This window comes from Vipera ursinii (genome assembly GCF_947247035.1).
Source record: "Vipera ursinii genome assembly, chromosome: 6".
Taxonomy (NCBI): Eukaryota; Metazoa; Chordata; class Lepidosauria; order Squamata; family Viperidae; genus Vipera; species Vipera ursinii.
The window spans coordinates 51,875,725-51,895,463 of NC_139515.1; the positions used below are offsets into that span (position 1 = coordinate 51,875,725).

At 35.9% G+C, this 19,739-nt stretch overlaps 3 protein-coding genes across 3 annotated transcripts in view; 1 reads left to right on the forward strand and 2 right to left on the reverse strand.

The window, feature by feature from the left end:
• LOC310642152 (uncharacterized protein C12orf50 homolog) overlaps positions 1 to 1,149 on the reverse strand; it is a 31,767-nt gene extending 30,618 nt beyond the window's left edge. Inside the window, exon 1 of the mRNA XM_083365612.1 lies at positions 1,043 to 1,149. The gene's annotated coding sequence lies outside the window, so the exon portion shown is untranslated. The remainder of the gene's footprint in view (positions 1 to 1,042) is intronic.
• RLIG1 (RNA 5'-phosphate and 3'-OH ligase 1) lies at positions 1,058 to 11,574 on the forward strand. Its single transcript, XM_083365613.1, has 7 exons — positions 1,058 to 1,253; positions 2,251 to 2,368; positions 4,168 to 4,263; positions 4,630 to 4,746; positions 9,267 to 9,464; positions 10,049 to 10,218; positions 10,585 to 11,574. Exons 1-7 carry the CDS (start codon positions 1,164 to 1,166, stop codon positions 10,765 to 10,767), a joined length of 972 nt encoding a protein of 323 aa, XP_083221739.1. The 5' UTR covers positions 1,058 to 1,163; the 3' UTR covers positions 10,768 to 11,574.
• Positions 11,575 to 12,793: 1,219 nt separating this feature from the next.
• CEP290 (centrosomal protein 290) overlaps positions 12,794 to 19,739 on the reverse strand; it is a 58,560-nt gene continuing 51,614 nt past the window's right edge. The window contains exons 46-54 of the mRNA XM_083365357.1: positions 19,644 to 19,730; positions 18,487 to 18,651; positions 17,559 to 17,681; positions 16,933 to 17,105; positions 15,842 to 15,986; positions 14,487 to 14,560; positions 14,302 to 14,402; positions 13,507 to 13,595; positions 12,794 to 13,033 (exon numbers count right to left, since the gene is read on the reverse strand). Coding sequence (XP_083221483.1) covers positions 12,845 to 13,033; positions 13,507 to 13,595; positions 14,302 to 14,402; positions 14,487 to 14,560; positions 15,842 to 15,986; positions 16,933 to 17,105; positions 17,559 to 17,681; positions 18,487 to 18,651; positions 19,644 to 19,730 — 1,146 coding nt within the window. The 3' untranslated portion in view covers positions 12,794 to 12,844. The remainder of the gene's footprint in view (positions 13,034 to 13,506; positions 13,596 to 14,301; positions 14,403 to 14,486; positions 14,561 to 15,841; positions 15,987 to 16,932; positions 17,106 to 17,558; positions 17,682 to 18,486; positions 18,652 to 19,643; positions 19,731 to 19,739) is intronic.

The following is a 19,739-nucleotide window of genomic DNA, read 5'->3' on the forward strand; positions in this document are numbered from 1 at the left end:
TCCCCAGGCATTTGGATCAGGTAAATAGATAAACTCAATGTGCCATTTTTCTGTGCCTGGGGCTATTTATCTTTGGATGCCTGTGAATTTTTCTGTTTTAACCCTTGTAAGTGACTCAATCATTTGTATAAACTGATAAACACAGACATTAGTTACTATTGCAAAATCAGTATTGGCCATTTCTGACAAGGAACAAGTACAAACATTCCCATTGCTGTTCCTGAACTATATAATTCAACTACTGTAGACATGCCACCTTTGGGCTGAAAACATCAGAAGGACCACTGGATGGCAGAAAAGAATTTGCTTTGTATCTTTATACTGCCATCTAGCATTGGATTTGGATTTTTTATTTAGTCCTATACAAGTGCCACCTTAAATTTCATTGTATCAGAGAACAATACAATGTAAAATGCAAGGTGAATTCTAAAAATAATGTATATTCTTCATTGAAACGATAGTAACTGATATTCCCAAATATTTAAAGTAATTGGAAAATGATTCTGAATGGCAGAATATTTTGATATGAAAACCAAAGTATTAAAGGCTAACGTATTTTTAGGATATAAAACAATAAACACTCTTGATATTTTTGCAAGGTACATGATTTTTAATTTTTCTCTCTTATTAAATATTAAAAATCTCCGATTGCACAAATGCATCTGTATGAATTCTTCATACGAACCATTTTTTAAAAAAAATCTGTGAAACGTTTTAAAGGTTAAACCATTAAGATCGAGGTCAGTTCTTAACTTCTAAAATATTTAAAGCTGTAACAAAGAAGTGGTTATGTGGGGCGCGTGTACTACGTTCTCTTTTCCCTTTCAGATTAACGTCCTAGTCGTGCTGGCTGGGAGTTGTAGTTTTAATACATCAGGATGGGCACTTGGTTTAGTAAAGGCTGATTGAAGAACAAGGGATGAAAACTGCGATCAAAAGAATTCCCCTCCTCTAATTCAGCGAGTAAATCACTCGGAAGGGTGTCTCTCTCTCTCTCCGGCCTTGGACTACATTTCCCAGAAATCTTTTCAGTGAGACTTACCCCCGCCGCGTCTGTCGCCGCTCAAGGAGGCGGCCTCCAAGTTGGCTCGGAAGCGGCTTACAGCAGTTGAGAATTGGAGGCTTCCCGCTCGCAGGGGGCGAAGGGGCGTCTTCTTGGGGCCATGAGCCGCCTGAGCTCGGTGCAGCAGAAGGTGCCTTGCCTCTTCGTGACTCAAGTGAAGGAGGAGCCCTCGGCCAAGCGGGAGCGCCAGGTACTGGGATCGGAGTTACCCGCTGAGGTGAAGGGGAGCCTCGGGCCTGTCAGAAAGGAAAACTGGGAAGTCTCAAGCGAAGAATCGGATATTGATTTTTCCGGACCTTCGCGGGTCTTAGGAGAACCAGACACGAGCTTGACTGCGCGAAAAACAGTCTGCTGCTCCATCTGCACCGAGAATTATTCGCGCCGGTTTCTCGCCCAGTTTTGCAGCACGGCCACGTGAAACTACCGTGGATCTCCGGCAAGGAACGACTTTGCATTAAGAGGTGGAGTCGCTTCACCTCTTCCAAAATCTCTGCCAAGTTTGGTTATCAATACACAGGACGGCATCCGTGTGAATTATTTAGTAATCAGGGGTCTTCAAACTTGGCCCTTTTATGACTTGTGGACTTCAACTCCCAGAATTCCTCAGCCAGCATGCCTGGCTGAGGAATTCTGGGAGTTGAAGTCCACAAGTCATAAAAGGACCAAGTTTGAAGACCCCTGATTTAGTTACTCGTGGGCTTTTTTTTAAGGTGCAAATACTTTTTTTACAAATAGCGTAAGGCGTAAAATAGCCTTTCACACTTCAAAAGGAAGTCGGCAAATTGGAACTTACTTCCTCAGATTTCTACCTCTTTGTGGGACTAGTTTTTTCAGGGAGAATAACGCATCCTGGCTTACTCTTTAGCTGGTAGAATATTGCTCCACCAATCATTTCTGCTGGTACAAGACTTGCAGCTATCATGCGTTGATTTAATACATTATTTCATAAAAGCTATTTGAACACATAGATTTTTTAGAAGATTTAACTTTATCCCAACATATTATTACAACAAACATTATACCTCCATCCATTTAATTTTCTGCTAGTTACGCTTCTAATTTCAAACAGACTCAGTTTGAATTTAGGGGGGGGTTTCATCCTATTTTTTTTAAAAAAAGCCTCTGATAGAAATTGTTAAAGAAGATTACATTTGCCTAAAAGTTTACAATGACCATGTTCTTTTCAGTCTTTTAAAGTGTTGGCCACCAACTCAATTAGTAAGAAGGCTTTAGCTGCAGATATATACAGTGCAATCCCAACAGAAAAGGTGGATGGAACTTGCTGTTATATAACTACCTACAAAGGTAATATAGAAGAATTAAATTAAAAATGTTATTAGACTAGGTATTATGTATATGAGCAAGTAGCATGCACATTATTTGTAAATAAATAAATAATTCAAAATATTAGGATGTTCCTCTTCCATGTACTGAAAAATGCCAGACAAGAGGGTCCTGCCTGCTCAGCATGGCTCTTAGTTTCCTAGTAATGCCTCAATTTGAATAGTATAATGTAGCTGTCAATATAGTCATGTGGCAGTATATGCTGTCTAAGCCATAGAAGTTTGGCTATGAAGGTCCTGAATGTTAAAGTTAGATGGGTACCTTGTCCCAAGAAATTTCAAATATAGCCATATCTGAGAGCTTTATCTTGCAGTCTATTTACTTGAAGACCATTACACTCAAACAACACATTTTACAACCATTTTTTTTTCTTCCTAGCATTTTCCTACAAATGCAGGGTCTGTTTTTTTTTAGACTAAATATAAATTGTTGTTAAACACCAGGATTAGATAGTATTTTTGAAGAACTGGAGAATTGCTTAGGTGAGAATATGACAAGTGAAGTAATCCTAAACAAGGACAGAAATATCCAAGCATATCCAAGCTATCCATCTTTTTAGAAATTGATTTTTTAATATGAATGTTCACTTCTGTATAAAATTTCATTCAGTAATAATTTATAATTCTATTCTGATGTATTATAAGGATTTTGAGGACAGAAACTAATATTGTGGAACTGATATTAGTTAATATTCTATAATATGCCTGTAGCATGCCACCTTAATATAAAAATATTTGTCCTGAATTAACCATTATTGCATTTAATAACAAAGATCATAATCCAGATAAGCATATTTAAGTCTAAAATAATCATAGGATTATTATGATGAATTTCATTGAGTTTTAATAAGTAAAATTTACAAACAAACATTTCATTTAAGCAGCATTGTCTAATAAAATATATTGTCTTTTTTGGGAAATTGTTACCTTGATGTAATAGAAGGATTCAGTAGCTAATGATTTTAAGAAAAATATCTGTGAAAGTGTCAAACTTCAATGATGTATCTGGAGATAATTATATAAGATACATAACAAGATTAAAACTTAAAAAAACCATTAATTATGGTAAAGATGTTCAATGAACAAAAAAGACAAAAAAAAACCAGGGAGGAAGGAATATAGATAGAAGAAAATTTACAGATGCTTATCCATTGCACTTATTTCTGATGTAAGCAGAAAATAGTCATGTAATTACAAAGCAAGAGAAGTACATGAAATAGGTTTACCATTTCACTGGATATAGCAAGATCTTTGATTTTGTGAATCATGAATGAATATGAAATATATTAAAACCAACAGTACATGTGATCATTCTTAGGACACTTTACACTGAACACAAGAGCTACTATAACTTACTGAATTTGGAACAGTGGTTGAGAATAAGAAAGGGTATGTGACAAGGATGATTCTAGTTTCCATTTCTGTTTATCTTGTCACTAAATATAGGGATGAGAAGACTGAAAGGTATGATAGCTAGAAGTCAGAACGCTAACAATTGGAAATATGTAGATAATACTTTGATAGAATTGAAGTACACTTAGAAGACTCAGGAAAGCAAAAATGTGAAAAATCTGGGTAATGCTTGATTGCTGTTATTTCAGTTCACAATGGTGCAACCACTTATAGAAACTATGCATTATTTTTTTAACAGTCGTACCACATTTGCTTATTTCTGGAGATATATGCAGCTTCAACAAGACCTCAGATTACCTTGTTTATGAAATAATTGAAAAAAGCATCAAACTTTCAATCTCATTGTAGGTCATCCCTATCTTTGGGCCCGACTTGATAGAAAACCGAACAAGCAAGCTGAGAAGAAGTTTAAGCAGTTTATGTACTCAGCAGAACACACAAAAGGTAGGTGATTTTTCAGATAAATATATATTGTAACAGAAAAAAGTAATAATGAAGGCATTTCATGCTAGGTTTCCCTCTGTCCTTAAAAAATTATCTAGAGAATTATCAATGCTTGATTAGCAGTAAGTTTTGAATTATTTATTATTTATTTATTATTTATTTATTTATTTACAAATAATGTGCATGCTACTTGCTCATATACATAATACCTAGTCTAATAACATATGGCACATCATACACACAAAACCAGAATTTCCAGTGCCAAATTGTTACTCATTATTTACCCTAAATTGTAAACCTGTTCAAAGGCAGAAGATAGTTAGATGGTAACTTTTACAAAGGTGGTGTACATATTCTTGCCTACAGGATTTACGTGGAATATTGAAGAAGATTTCAGGTCTGTCCCTGAATGCTGGATTCCAGCCAAGGACATAGAGTACTACAATGGAAAGCCTTTTCCTGATGAAAATGGACACATTCCAGGTATAAAAATATTATTTAATATGAGAAATTCTATTCTAAACTTCTAAAGTCAACTATTTAATCTATCATCTTTAGGAAAGATTTTATTTATCGTGTTAGTTATAAATCATTCCTGTAAATTTGTTTTTAAAATAAGTCTAGAAATTATTTAAATGAAGTCAGTAATAATGGTATAGTATCAGGTAAAGGACATCTAAATGTGGATTGTGATTGGAAAGTAAAAAGTTAATTCTGCCTACCTGATCAGAAGAAAAGGAAGTGTGTGCTCTTCTTTTTATCTTTTTTCTTGGGAAAATCCTATTTCTACCTCATCTTCAAAATATATCATGAAAAATATTCCTATCTTTCATTTTGAACTTTTCTTTGATGAACTTCCAAGTTTATTTTTCCCCTTTCACAAAAGGAAATATTAGGTACTTTTGTTTCCTTTATCATTTTATCAGTGATGTTTAGAGCTCCCTTCCATTTTAAAGATAAATTATGTCGGGGGGGGGAGTGAAACTAGGTGAATTCAGCAAAACATCCTATCCTGAGGGTTCTCATATAACAGCTTCCCATTTGGCAATAATACAAGCAAAAGAAACATTAGTATGTAAGCAGCTACCTGGAAAATATATATTCCTTTCACCACAACTTCAGAGTGAAAATTGTTAATGGACTGTATTATACTAAAAATAGATTATGATTTATTCCATTCTTTTCCAATTAAGCTGTCAACAATTATACTAATTACAAAAAAAATCGGTAGAGGCAATCTTAGGTTTATTTGCCATAACCATAAGATTAACCTTCCCCCGCCCAGGCACTCTTCAGATATATGGATTTCAAGTCCCAGAATTCCCAGCACTGATTGGGCATTCTGAGGTGAAATTCACATATCCGTAAAGCATTCAAGTTTCAAGAGTTGCACTAGTTCTTACAAGTTTCATATTGTTGTGATACCATTTGAAAAAAATGTAGAAGAGGCAACAAATCATGTGTTAATATTTTCTAGCCAAATTGAGAGTAGAATATTAATCCTTATCATGAGAATCCTTCTGTTTTTTTACATACATGCTTTTTGTTGTTGTTAGTTGCGAAGTGGTGTCCGACCCATTGCGACCCTATGGACAACGTTCCTCCAGGCCTTCCTGTCCTCTACCATCTTCTGGAGTCCATTTAAGCTCACACCTACTGCTTCAGTGACTCCATCCAGCCACCTCATTCTCTGTCGTCCCCTTCTTCTATTGCCCTCAATCTTTCCCAGCATTAGGCTCTTCTCCAGTGACTCCTTCCTTCTCATTAGATGGCCAAAGTATTTGAGTTTTAGCTTCAGGATCTGGCCTTCTAAAGAGCAGTCAGGGTTGATCTCCTCTAGGACTGACCGGTTTGATCGCCTTGCAGTCCAAGGGACTCGCAGGAGTCTTCTCCAGCACCAGAGTTCAAAGGCTTCAATTCTTTGGCGCTCAGCCTTTCTTATGGTCCAGCTTTCACTGCCATACATTGCAACTGGGAAGACCATAACCTTGACCATACACACTTTTGTTGACAGGGTGATGTCTCTGCTTTTTAGTGTGCTGTCTAGATTTGCCATGGCTTTCCTCCCCAGGAGCAAGCGTCTTTTAATTTCTTGGCTACAGTCCCCATCTGCAGTGATCTTGGAGCCCAGGAAAATAAATCTGTCACTACCTCCATTTCTTCCCCATCTATTTGCCAGGAATTGAGAGGGCCAGATGCCATGATCTTGGTTTTCTTAATGTTTAGTTTCAACCCAAGTTTTGCACTCTCCTTCTTCACTCGCAACAAGAGGTTCTTTAGTTCCTCTTCACTTTCTGCCATTAGAGTGGTATCATCTGCATATCTTAGGTTGTTGATGTTTCTTCCGGCAATCTTAATTCCAACTTTTGATTCATCTAGCCTTGCCTTTCTCATGATGTGTTCTGCATATAAATTAAATAGGCAAGGCGACAGTATACAGCCTTGCCGGATTCCTTTCCTAATTTTGAACCAATCAGTGGTTCCGTGTCCAGTTCTCACTGTTGCTTCTTGGCCCACATATAGGTTTCTCAAGAGACAAATAAGATGGTCTGATATGCCCATCTCTTTAAGGACTTGCCACAGTTTGTTATGATCCACACAATCAAAGGCTTTAGCATAGTCAATGAAGCAGAAGTAGATGTTTTTCTGGAACTCTCTAGCTTTCTCCATGATCCAGCGTATGTTAGCAATTTGATCTCTAGTTCCTCTGCCTCTTCGAAATCCTGCCTGTACTTCTGGTAGTTCTCGATCCACATACTGCTGGAGTCTAGCTTGTAGAATTTTAAGCATAACTTTACTAGCATGAGAAATGAGTGCAATGGTGCGATAGTTTGAACATTCTTTGGCACTGCCTTTCTTTGAAATTGGAATGTAAACTGACCTTTTCCAATCCTGTGGCCACTGTTGAGTTTTCCAAATTTGCTGGCAAATTGAGTGTAGCACTTTTACTGCATCGTCTTTTAAGATTTTGAATAGCTGAGCTGGAATACTGTCACCTCCACTAGCTTTGTTGTTGCTCAGCTTTTCTAAGGCCCACTTCACTTCACATTCTAGGATGTCTGGCTCGAGGTCAATGACCACCTTATTGTGATTGTCAGGGATGTTAAGCTCATTCCTGTATAGTTCTTCTGTGTAATTTTGCCACCTCTTCTTAATCTCTTCTGCCTCTGTTAGGTCCCTGCCATTTTGGTCCTTTATCATGCCCATTTTTGCAGCTATTTGCAAAGCTTCCTCAGACAGCCATTTTGCTTTCTTGCACTTCTTTTTCTTTGGGATGGTTTTGGTTGCTACCTGTTGTACAATGTTCCGAACCTCTGTCCATAGTTCTTCAGGCACTCTGTCTATCAGATCTAATTCCTTAAATCTATTTGTCACCTCTACTGTATATTGAACAGAGATATGATTTAATTCCTACCTGACTGGCCTAGCGCTTTTCCCTACTTTCTTTAATTTAATCCTAAACTTTGCAACAAGAAGCTCATGGTCTGAGCCACAGTCAGCTCATGGTCTGTACTGACTGTATAGAGCTTCTCCATCTTTGGCTGCAGAGCATATAGTCAATCTGATTTCTGTGTTGACCGTCTGGTGATGTCCATGTGTAAAGCCGTCTCTTGGGTTGTTGGAAAAGAGTGTTTGCTATGACCATCGTATTCTCTTGACAAAATTCTATCAGCCTGTGCCCTGGTTCATTTTGTACTCCAAGGCCAAACTTGCCTGTTATTCCAGTTATCTTTTGGCTTCCTAGTTTAGCATTCCAATCCCCCATGACGATAAGGACATCATTTTTGGGTGTTAGTTCTATTAGGTGCTGTAGGGCTTCATAGAACTGGTCAATTTAATCCTCTTCAGCATTGGTGGTTGGGGCATAGACTTGGTCTACTGTGATATTGAATGGTTTGCCTTGGATTCGAACTGAGATCATTCTGTCATTTTGAGGATTGTATCCCAGTATTGCTTTTCCTACTTTTTTATTGACTATGAAGGCTACTCCATTTCTTCTGAGGGATTCTTGCCCGCAGTAGTATACCTGATGGTCACCCATTCCTGTCCATTTTAGTTCACTGATACCTAAGATGTCGATGTTTAGTCTTGTCATCTCTTGTTTGACCACGTCCAGCTTTCCTTGATTCATGGATCTTACATTCCAGGTTCCTATGGAGAAAAAATCTTTACAGCATCGGACTTTCCTTTCACCACCAGACATATCCACAGCTGAGTGTCCTTTCGGCTTTGGCCCAGTCGCTTCATTCTTTCTGGCGCTACTAGTACTAGCCCTCTGCTCTTCCCCAGTAGCATATTGGAAGCCTTCCGACCTGAGGGGCTCATCTTCCAGCGTCATATCGTTTTGCCTTTTGGTACTGTCCATAGGGTTTTCATGGCAAAGATACTGGAGTGGGTTGCCATTTCCTTCTCCAGTGGATCACGTTTTGTCAGAATTCTCTGCTATGACCTTTCCGTCTTGGGTGGCCCTGCACGGCATAGCTCATAGCTTCATTGAATTACGCAAGCCCCTTCGCCACGACAAGGCAGTAATCCATGAAGGGGCATACATGCTTATATATTCATAATTCAAAATGTTTAATTATACACTGGCCAGAGTCACTCTGAAAGTGAGAGGGTTGTTCCTAAAAAGTGCATTATAGTGGACTGTTTGCTTTTTGTTCTTAAATTTTTGATGATAGTGGTTTCTAAATGTTACAGTTTTTGTAAGTCATGTGTTTCCTTGACTTCTGAGTAAGTAGGAGTACTTAATTGTGAATACCTCTGTGCTCCAAGTGAAAAAAACATGTTTCATGATTTTTTGTATTTTAAAACACAAGAGTAAGCTATGGAGTTTTTCCTTTTTGAATTGAAATAAACAGAATTCCTCTGTTGATTAGTGGTAATTTTTCAATCTTTTTTTTGCATACAATAAAATTATATTTATCTCACTAATATTTTTATTTATATGTCAGATCAATCAATCCCAAGTCAATATTGACATTGTGTTTCATAATAATCAGGTTGGGTGCCAGTAGAAAAAAACAGCAAACTATATTGTTGGCATTCTTCTGCTGTTGATTACGAGTATGAACTCGCTCTCATTCTGAAGCATCATGCTGAAGAACCTGATCTTCTAGAAATCTGTCCAGTACCTTTAATTGAGATTATAGAGCAGACGCTGGAACTTATTGGAACAAATATCAATGCAAATCCATATGGTAAGCACTTCAACTCATTTTTTTAAAAAGTCAGACAATATAGCAAAACCATTACACTGAAATTACAAATGTAATAATGTAGAAAAGCAAAACACAGTAAATGTGTAAGGAAGTTAATTAGAAAGGTAATCCAGTGCTTCAAAGTGTGAACGTGGCTTTTGTCGTACTGTTTAAAGTAGCAAGGAACTTTTAAAGGCCAACCATATATGACAATTTTAAAGAGTTGAAGACAGGTGCTATGTACATGCACCAGTGAATTATGAAGCAACTTTTCCAAATTATTTTCCCAATTTGAGTATTTAGGTTATTTTCCGAAAGTATTCAATTGTAGAAATATCATATGTTTCTCTATGACTTTGATGAAATAAAATATTAGAATTCTAATAAAATATTAGAATTCAATCCAAGTAACCTCTTAGACAAGATAAGTAAAAAAACCTAGATACGTATAGTAGTAGAAGTGAATATATTATGGAAGCAAGTATTATAATATAATGGGATTTTGGAGAAGGAACAATTCAGATTAATGTGAAGAGTTCTTGTAATAAAATACACTGGTTATAATTTTCTGAATATTTTAATAGGTTTAGGAAACAAGAAACATCCTGTACACCTTCTTGTGCTACATGGAACATTTAAGATTAAAAATGCACCATCAATAAATCGCAATGATATATTAACTTGGCTTGATGGATGCAAAGAAGGGAAGATAGAAGGAATTGTGTGGCATTGTCGTGATGGAAATTTAATCAAGGTAATCCTGCAAGTTTCATTAAGGAATTGTGATTTTTTTTTTCTTTAATGTTCAAAAAGCCTAGTATCCTGGAGCTTTTTAAAATGTTATTCTTACCTCCAAATATGCATACATGCCAAGTGCGCACATGTACAAAGAGTTCAGGAAAGCGCTGAGAAAAACCTTCAAAACTATCAAAGAACATAGCTGCTTTAATTCTTGTGGTAACATGCTTTTTGAAATTACCTCTTTCAAATACTTTTCATAGTCATTTCTTTGCTTGTTTCTATGCAAACTTTTCTGCAAGTATTGTCATTAAACAAGGCTATACAGATTATACTCTGTTAAAATCAATATTTTAACTGCTTTTCTTTCTTTTTTAAATAGCTCCACAGACATCATCTTGGCTTGTCCTGGCCAATTGCAGATCCTTCTTTGACGTCAAAACCAGTTACTGTCACTTTCTGTAAAGCCAAGTACAACTTTGAACCAAAGACTCTTTTTCATTATTTTTCGAATTTGGATGGACACAGATTTAATAGTCTTAGAGATATAATAAGTGACTTATGACCGAGTCTCTTCAGAAAAAACATTAAACCATCTGTATGTCTGCTTCTTCATTTATAATAAGCTAAAGATATGTAAAATGTTTGTTGAAGTGTAATATAAATTCTATTATGTCTATACATGCTTGACTGTAAAATTATATATATACACCCACATATATATGTACATATATATATATATACATGCATACATACATAACGACTAACTAGTAGAAGCTATAAAGAAAACCTTATCAGCACTTTTATTGTTTCAGTCCCTAAATGTGAAATACACAACATGTTTTTATTCAAGCAGTTAAAGTTAAGTTTTAGTCTCACAGGTTCTTTTAGTTTTAAATGTACAAATACTTCATTAAAAAAAACACCTAATAGTATGTCCATTTTTGCTGACACTGTAATATTTAACCTTAGTAGATTCTATGTAGTGAAGGCATAAAAAAGGAAACTTAGAAATTATTATAGAAACTATATAACCTCACAGCAAGATCTTATCGTTTACATGCTGCTACCAGTATTGGAGAACATAATATTTCAATATTAATGAGTCATGAATAGTGTAAGTAAACCATTTTACTTAAAATACATAGAATCAGTCTTTGTTTCTATGCATTTTTATAGAAAGGAACACTTGCACTAATTATGAACAGTTAAGGAAGCAACTCCCCATTCTGGAATCTCTTTTATTTTTATTTATTTTATTTTATTTTAATTCCATTTATATCCTGCCCTTCTCCGAAGACTCAGGGCGGCTTACAAGGTTAGCAGTAGCCTTCATTCTATGTATATGCCTGCTTATTAGGGCTTTCACACACACACACCCCAAGCGGCATTATTACAAAGTCAGCTTATTGCCCCCAACAATCTGGGTCCTCATTTTACCTACCTCGGAAGGATGGAAGGCTGAGTCAACCTTGAGCCTGGTGGGACTCGAACCTGCACTAATTCAAGGTGCTAATGATGACATACAAAGCCCTACATGGCATGGGTCCGGAATACCTACGGGAGCACCTACTGCCAACGTCAACACCGCACCGTCCTGTGCGCTCCCACAGAGAGGGCCTCCTCAGAGTGCCACCGGTCAAAGAATGCCAGCTGGTGGCCCCCAGGGGGAGGGCATTCTCAGTGGGTGCGCCAACCCTCTGGAACAGCTTGCCTACTGATATCCGGATGGCCCCCGACCTTCGCACCTTCCGGCGCGACTTAAAAACTTACCTGTTCCAACAGGCCGGCCTGGCCTGACAGCTCTTGGGGTTCATTTGTTTTTACTATTGTTTAACTGTATACATACGTTGCTCTGTACACCGCCCCGAGTCCCTCGGGAGAAGGGCAGTATATAAAACAAACAAATAAATAAATAAATAAATAAAAATAATTGCAGGCAGCTGGTGTTATGTAAGGAGGCATTAGCCCACTGCTCCACCAAGGCTCTTTTAAAATGTTTAGATAAGATCCTTCATTTATAAAGGGATTTTAATTATCTTAAATAACTTTATAACATTTGTAGTAGAACTTTATTTACATTAGAATCATGAAGAATATTTGTTTATGCAGTGACTTATTCTTCTATAGCCCCTTTGGGGCTCCTAAAATCTAAATGTAGAACATCTAATTTTCTGAAGCAGATATAAGGAAACACAACTCCAGTCCTATCAAAACAAAGTAGCATTTTATCATATTCAAGAATATAATGAAAAATGATCTTGAAGTTTGTAACACTTTTATTCAACATGACTTATCTTAAACATTTTAAGTTAGGAATGTATTATATTGTTTTATTCACAATTCATATATTCAATCATAAATAATTCTAATAAATAATACAATTAAAAAACTAGCAAATTTACATTATTATAATCTCTTTAATCTTTTGTCTTTGAGCCTGTGAAAGCATTAAACCAGATAAATCAGGTAGGCACTTGAAAGAAATTGTATAAAAGTTACAGCAGAAATAACCCACATTTTATTGACTTTAAAATAAGTGGGGGGAAAATACCTGACTCATAAAGATGTTTTTCTTCATTTTCTGTGTCAAATATTTCATTCAGTATTGGCAAATTTCTTGGAAATACTTCTTCAAGTATTTAGTCAATAGAAATTCTACCTGGAATGTCTACTTGAACTCCAAATTTTTCAGAAACTGTTTTCAATTTCTCTTCTAAGATAATATTCTTTTTTACTTCTTCATTATAGTTATATTTTAGATCTTCAATTTCCTCAAAAAAGGCTGGATCAAAGTGGTCTAATTCATTTTTAAGCTTTTTGATTTCTTCCTAGTGAGAAAAAAAACTATATATTAATCTTAACACACGCACATACAAACATAAATATGCTCAGCACAATCCATTAATTTCAACAGATATAACGTCTTTACATTTTTTCCTATATTCAAAATGTGGTCTTAGTTTCTTCATGCCCTATAAATAAAAACAATCTGACATTATAAAAAATGGTTTCTAGTACAAAAGATCGATTTAACCAAGAATTAAATAGTTGTATTTAATACATTCCTCACAATATCAACTTCATTTTGCCTCTACTTTTTGCAGTTACAATCCAATATAAGAGAAATTTGTCTTGGAAAGTTTTAGTTTCCTTAACTTGAAAAGTGACTGTTGTAATATTTAGCAACGAAATGCTGTATAATGATCAATTTCAATGCATCAATATTTTCTAAGCCTATAGACAGCATGGATATTTTGCAAATAACCAATGAATTGAACAACTGAAAAATTAAAGTACTAACGTGAAGTCGCTGCTGTTCCAAATCTGAAGATTTAAGCTGTGTCTTGAGGTCTGTTACTTCTGCCACTAGTTTGTAGTTTCCAGTCTTCTCTAAGTATTCAAACAGAAGTTTATAGATATAAATACAAATGAATACACATACATTTTCATATATCTAAGAAATACGCTTGAGAACAGCTGTATAATCTAATGTAATTGATTGGAAATACTTATGCAAAAGAGCTACTGGCATAGCTAGGGATAGGACTTCTGAAACCTTATATGAATTCTCCATGAATATGTTTATTGTAATTAACAACTCATGGCAACACTGGCCATATAGGTAATATTTAATCGTAGTTAACATTGGTTTTACTTAATGTTTGCAGAGGTAAGAGGTGAGGGGGCTTTCACGTGCTATAGGAGAATCACACAACCCGATACAGCGGTAAAAGATTTGAGTACATTAGATATAAAAAACCACACAGATTATTAGGTTTTAAAGCAATTTGGTAGAATAGATTTGTAAAATCACTGAATTTAACTTTTATGTCCAAAGAGTAGAATTCCATTCATGTTATTCCATTTTATTCTTGTGAAAGACATTTTACTTATAGTCTCTTATAACTGGATTTTGTCTCCCACCTCCAAATATAAACTTTTATCAGATCTTATCACATGCAGCAAAGTTTGTTGTTTATCAGAAGTAATTTGTTGGGAACTGTGGTGAGAATGCTGGCAGCCTTTCTCTATAAATGAAATTCTGCTAATGGTTCTGTTTTAGTTAGAATATACAAATAAGTATTTTATATATTACCAGCTGCAAGGTCATCTACTTTAAGTTTTGTTTGATTTCTAGAAGATCCCATCAAGTAAATTAATTCTGCTTTTTCCTTTTCCAAACGATCATTAGTTAATCTATAAGAAAACAAAGGGCAGAAGTCTGCAGCTTTTGCTAATGTTTTGTTCTGTTTTATAAACGAAACATTTTGTCTGCTTTACCGGAGAAGTTGATTTTCTCTGACATATTCTTGCTCTGTTTTGGTATCCTCAGGAACACTTTTGAGGACCTCAGCCTTCACATGAAAAGAAAGATTTCATTTTAATATTAGGAACTTCTCAGTATGAGAAAATTCTAAGTTAAACAATGGAATAGATTTCAGTGCAATAATTGGGTATTGGACTGAAGTAGAGGAAAGCCCATTTAAAAGTCCATATTGACTTAAATTTACAAGATGATTTTGATACTCTGCCAATTTAACACACCAAGTCAATAAAATATTTTCAGGTATGCCACTTTCAGCTTACAAAAATAAAATGATGAGGTAAATAAGCTACACAGTATCTTTTGCAGAAGAAATGTGTAATTTCTCTTTTTTGCCATCGAATCCTGAGTGCCGCGTAGCAGTGAGCACCTGTTACTCGTCCCAGCTTCTGCCAACCTAGCAGTTCAAAAGCACATAAAAATGCATGTAGAAAAATAGGGACCACTACGGTGGGAAGGTAACAGCATTATGTGCGCCTTTGGCGTCCAGTCATGCCGGCCACATGACCACGGAGACGTCCTCGGACAAGCGCTGGCTCTTTGGCTTTGAAACGGAGATGAGCACCGGCCCCTAGAGTCGGAAGTGACTAGCAAGCATGAGCGGGGGAACCTTTACCTTTACCTTTAACTTGTAAATTGACATAAAAAAGCTTACTGCAGAAGAGGAGCCTGTCCTGCTATGGGATAGAGATCCTTACTTTTAATCTCATCACCAAAGATAAAAAATATATAAAAAAACTCTGACAATTGTTTTGCAAAGTGAAGCAAATAAGCAATTATGAAGGAATGAGCCTTCAGATGTCCTCTGACTTTTGCATGTGTGCCTGATCCCAACTCCATATTAAACAATACTAAGAGACTAAAAGCACTATACAATAAAATAATCCATGCCAATCAGGAACAATTAAAGGATAGGATTCTAAAAAGATTTATAAAGCTTTAATCTCCTGATCAGAGATGCTCATTCTAGGAAGTTTTCCCCCAGTAATCAGAACTAGGAGTGGAATAGAATAACCTGCCCTTTAGACACCAACCAGAAAGGAAAAAAATGCACTTGCAAAGGAAGAAACTGCATTAAAAATTTATCAGTAAAATATAGATGTCACATTTTCACATTATGCCCACATTGAATTTCCTTTAATTCACATAACAGTTAAGGTGTGAGTTCTGGTCCTAACTCAACCACAGTCACTTTCTCTCAGCCCTAGGAAGGAGGCAATGGCAAACCACTTCTGAAAAAAATGTGCAAGGAAAACAGCAGGGACTTTCCAGCTGACCTGAAGGCACCAAATAAATAAAAATAAAATCTTACTTGTTCTTTAAGGTAGTCTTCAAAATAGTTTTCATTTTTTTCTCCACTCTCTGTTGGCTTTTGTAATTTCTGTTTAAGATCACTAATGGTTTGGTTTTTTCTGGCAATTTCAGATTCCATTTCTTTGAGTTTATTTTCAAACATCCTGAAAGTAAAGAAAAGTAAAAATGGACAATACTGATTCCTATTGATCTCATTAAAAGAAAATATTATTCAACAAAATAAGATAGAATATGATACATCATCAATTGGTTTATCAATTATATTAAATCATACACGACACACCATACATACTGAATTGTTCATATTGAATAGATGCAGTGTGGACAGAAATGCATACATCTAAAATAACACAGATTCACAGTTCAACATTACTGTGAAGAACATTTTGTATAGCTTTCTAAATCAACTTTTTAAATGTACAAAATAACAAAAAGGACTTTGTCATATGCCCTAGATTAGAAGTATGTAGTCCAAAAATGCAAAAATCTGCTATTAATTGATATGTTTTTCATTAACGGTAAGTTTCCAAATTTTGAAACTTGAAAATAAACTTGAAAAATAAATGAACAGTTTTTGAAATCTTCGGGGAAATGGATATATATATATTCCATTATTTAGTTTTATAGTTAGCCCTTACTTTATAATGATAATTGGGACCAGAATTTCTATTGCTAAATTATGTGATCATAAAGCAAGGCATCATATGACCATGTCATTCAGCAATAGCAATCCTGACAATCCCATTATCATTGTTAAGTGAAAATCAAGGGCCATTCAGCGAGGATCGTGACTTCTGCCAGCTTCTTGAGGAGAAAAAATAGCAGCAGAATTTGCAATCTTCCATGTCACCTTTCCCACAACTCTGTTCATAGGAAGACAGCAGAGAATGTCAGAAATGGTAAACATGTGACTGTGGGATGCTGCAACTATTGTGTGAGCTGGTTGTCAAATACCCAGATCACATCCACATGACCACGGAAGTGCTGTAAAAGCTAAAACTTCAAGTACTGGTTGTAAGTACCACTCATTTAATGCTGTCACAATTTAGATTATTGAATGAATGGCTATTTACAGACAGCAACCTGTACCTTGTTATAACAATGGATTTCCAGTTCTTGGTGTCAGCATCTTCAAGTTTTGGGATTCTGCTTTCTGCTAAGTTTAATTTCTTTGTTGTTTCTTCCAATTCCACATTCAGTTTCTCATTTATTATTTCAAGGTTATTCTTTGCCATTCGCAGTTTTTCTGCATTTTCTACTTCCTATTGACATAAAAAATGTATTAAACAAATTGAAATATGTTTCCAAACTAAGCATGGAATGAACACTATGATAAGTTCCTGTCTTATCATTGAAGCATATGCCACAACAAATCCTATTTCCTGAAACTAATTTTCCATTAAATCCAAAAGAATGTGGTTTAGTTTAATTATTCTAATTTACTAATCCTTACTAATCAGGATCTAAAGCCATGATTTGTTTCTGTATCAAGATTAAGGGTTCTGTTTTCAAAATGGGAAAGACTGAGACATGCTTATTTATAATACTTGGAATAATTTCAAACGTTATAAGTAATAATGTATAGATTAATAATCTATAGCAATATTTTTTAAAAAAATAAAGTTGCTTCCTCAAAAATGCTGTTACCCAACCCGACAGAATCAAGCTATATTGAAAAATTTTCAGACAATATCTATACAATGTTATATATTTACCTTTTTCAGCTCCTTACGTATTCTGTCGTTTTCAGCAATGATTTTTTCTGTGCCTTTAGTCTTCAGTTCATAACGTGCACTTAGTTCACTTCCAAAGTGAAGTTTTAGTTTTTCCATTTCAGACTTAGTATTTTAAAAATAAATGAAAAAAAGGAATATTATATCACAAATTGTTCATATTATTAAAATCTAAAACAGGACGGTATCTATTTGTATATGGTAAAGCTCTTATCAATTTCTACAGAAGCATATTGTATTTACTTAAAATAGTTTTTTTTTTAAAAAATGTGTTTTCATTTACATTGTATTATTCAACTTCTAGAATGATTAGTGTACTCCAAAATCATAATTTATAATTAGAAGTTCTAAAAGCAGAGCTAAAACAGGAAAAATAATAGATGAAGGGATATTAATAAGAGAGCCACCTCACGAGTTCTGGGATCCCAAGGACCTCAACCAGGTCTTGAGGGACCTTTGTAAGCTCAGGAGTACGGAGACAACCTTCATAATCACTGTATATTTTTCAGATTAAATATTAAAATAAAAAGCCTTTAAAATAAGGTAAAGGTTCCCACGCACATGCGTGCTAGTCGTTTCCAACTCTAGGGGCCGGTGCTCATCTCCGTTTCAAAGCCAAAGAGCCAGCGCTTGTCTGAGGACGTCTCCGTGGTCATGTGGCCGGCATGACTAGATGCCAAAGGCACACGGAACGCTGTTACCTTCCCACCGTAGTGGTCCCTATTTTTCTACATGCATTTTTATGTGCTTTTGAACTGCTAGGTTGGCAGAAGCTGGGACAAGTAACAGGCGCTCACTCTGTTATGCAGCACTCGGGATTCGACCCGCCAAACTGCTGACCATCTGGTCGACAAGCTTAGTGTCCTAACCCACTGAGCCAACGCGTCTCTATTAAAATAGCATACATTACCCTTAAGTCCTCATTTTCTTGCTCAAGTCTGGCAACTTTTTCATTTGAGACTACTCCAGGGGCCCTTTTTAGTTCTTCATTTTCTCTTTGGACTCTCTCTACAACTTTTTTCATCAAGCCAATTGTTTTCTCTAATTCTGGAATTGTTTTTCCACTTCTTCCAGCCTATATGAATAAATAAGAGACCATATAATATTATATCATATTATCTATTAATCTAAAAATACCATTTTTATTACATAGGCTCCAATAAAATATTTTCTAACTATATATTTTTTATTTGTGATATCTCCTTGCTACAGATATTTAGTTCAATATTATATAGTACCGTTTAGAATAAGTGGTATTATCACTCTATAGTTACATAATACAGATATGAGGTATAATAAAAAACTGCAAACCAATTACTTTAGCAGCAATTTGCTCTATTTTGTTCTTTGTAACATTGCAGGATGTGAAGTACTTGCAGGAACAATATGAACAAATTATTTTGCAGTGAAACAGATGAAAGCAAACCTATTTTGGCTTCATATTGTGACAAGGAACTCTACAAGGCATAACTTATGAGAAGTTATTTACATCTACTATATCAGACATGTCAAACACAAGGCCCGGGGGCCGGATCTGGCCCGCAAAGTGGTTTCATGTGGCCCACAAAGCCATCCTGGAAACAGTGAGGGAACGGCCCCCACTGCCTTGGCCCTGGCCGAGACCCTCCTTCTGCCAGAGACCCTCAGATCTGTCCCACTCCTGCCCAGGTCCCATAGGCACCCTTGATGTGAATGATGTAGAGCTGGCCACGCCCACCCAGTAGGCCATACGCACTCTAGCCACGCCCACCCAGTAGGCCACACCCACCCAGGCCATACCCACCGGGCCCCCTGAGAGCAACCGCAATGCTGATGCGGCCCTCAATGAAATTGAGTTTGACACCCCTGTACTATATTAATATCCCCACCAATAATCAGAAAAAATGTGTCAGTTTTTAGTAAATCTCATGCTTAAGGCAAACAAATCATATTTCTCTACCTTGGGATAAGAAACCCTTCATTGCTGAAAGCCAAAGGTCTTCTATATTTTAATGCAGTTAATACAAGTTCTTAGTATTTTTAGGATTCATTCCTGTACCTCTTTTACAAGTTCTATCATAATCTTACCCCTCTGACATTGCCTAATTTCCGTTCAGCTTCTCCCTTTTCTTGCTTCAGGAGCTCACACATTTCTTTTAAATCAGCTACTTGATTCTATCGAAA

Coding starts and splice junctions, on each gene's coding strand:
- RLIG1 (XM_083365613.1), top strand. CDS start 1,164: ATGAGCCGCCTGAGCTCGGTGCAGCAGAAGGTGCCTTGCCTCTTCGTG. Junction 2,369..4,167: donor TTATATAACTACCTACAAAG/GTAATATAGAAG, acceptor ATCTCATTGTAG/GTCATCCCTATCTTTGGGCC. Junction 4,264..4,629: donor CTCAGCAGAACACACAAAAG/GTAGGTGATTTT, acceptor TCTTGCCTACAG/GATTTACGTGGAATATTGAA.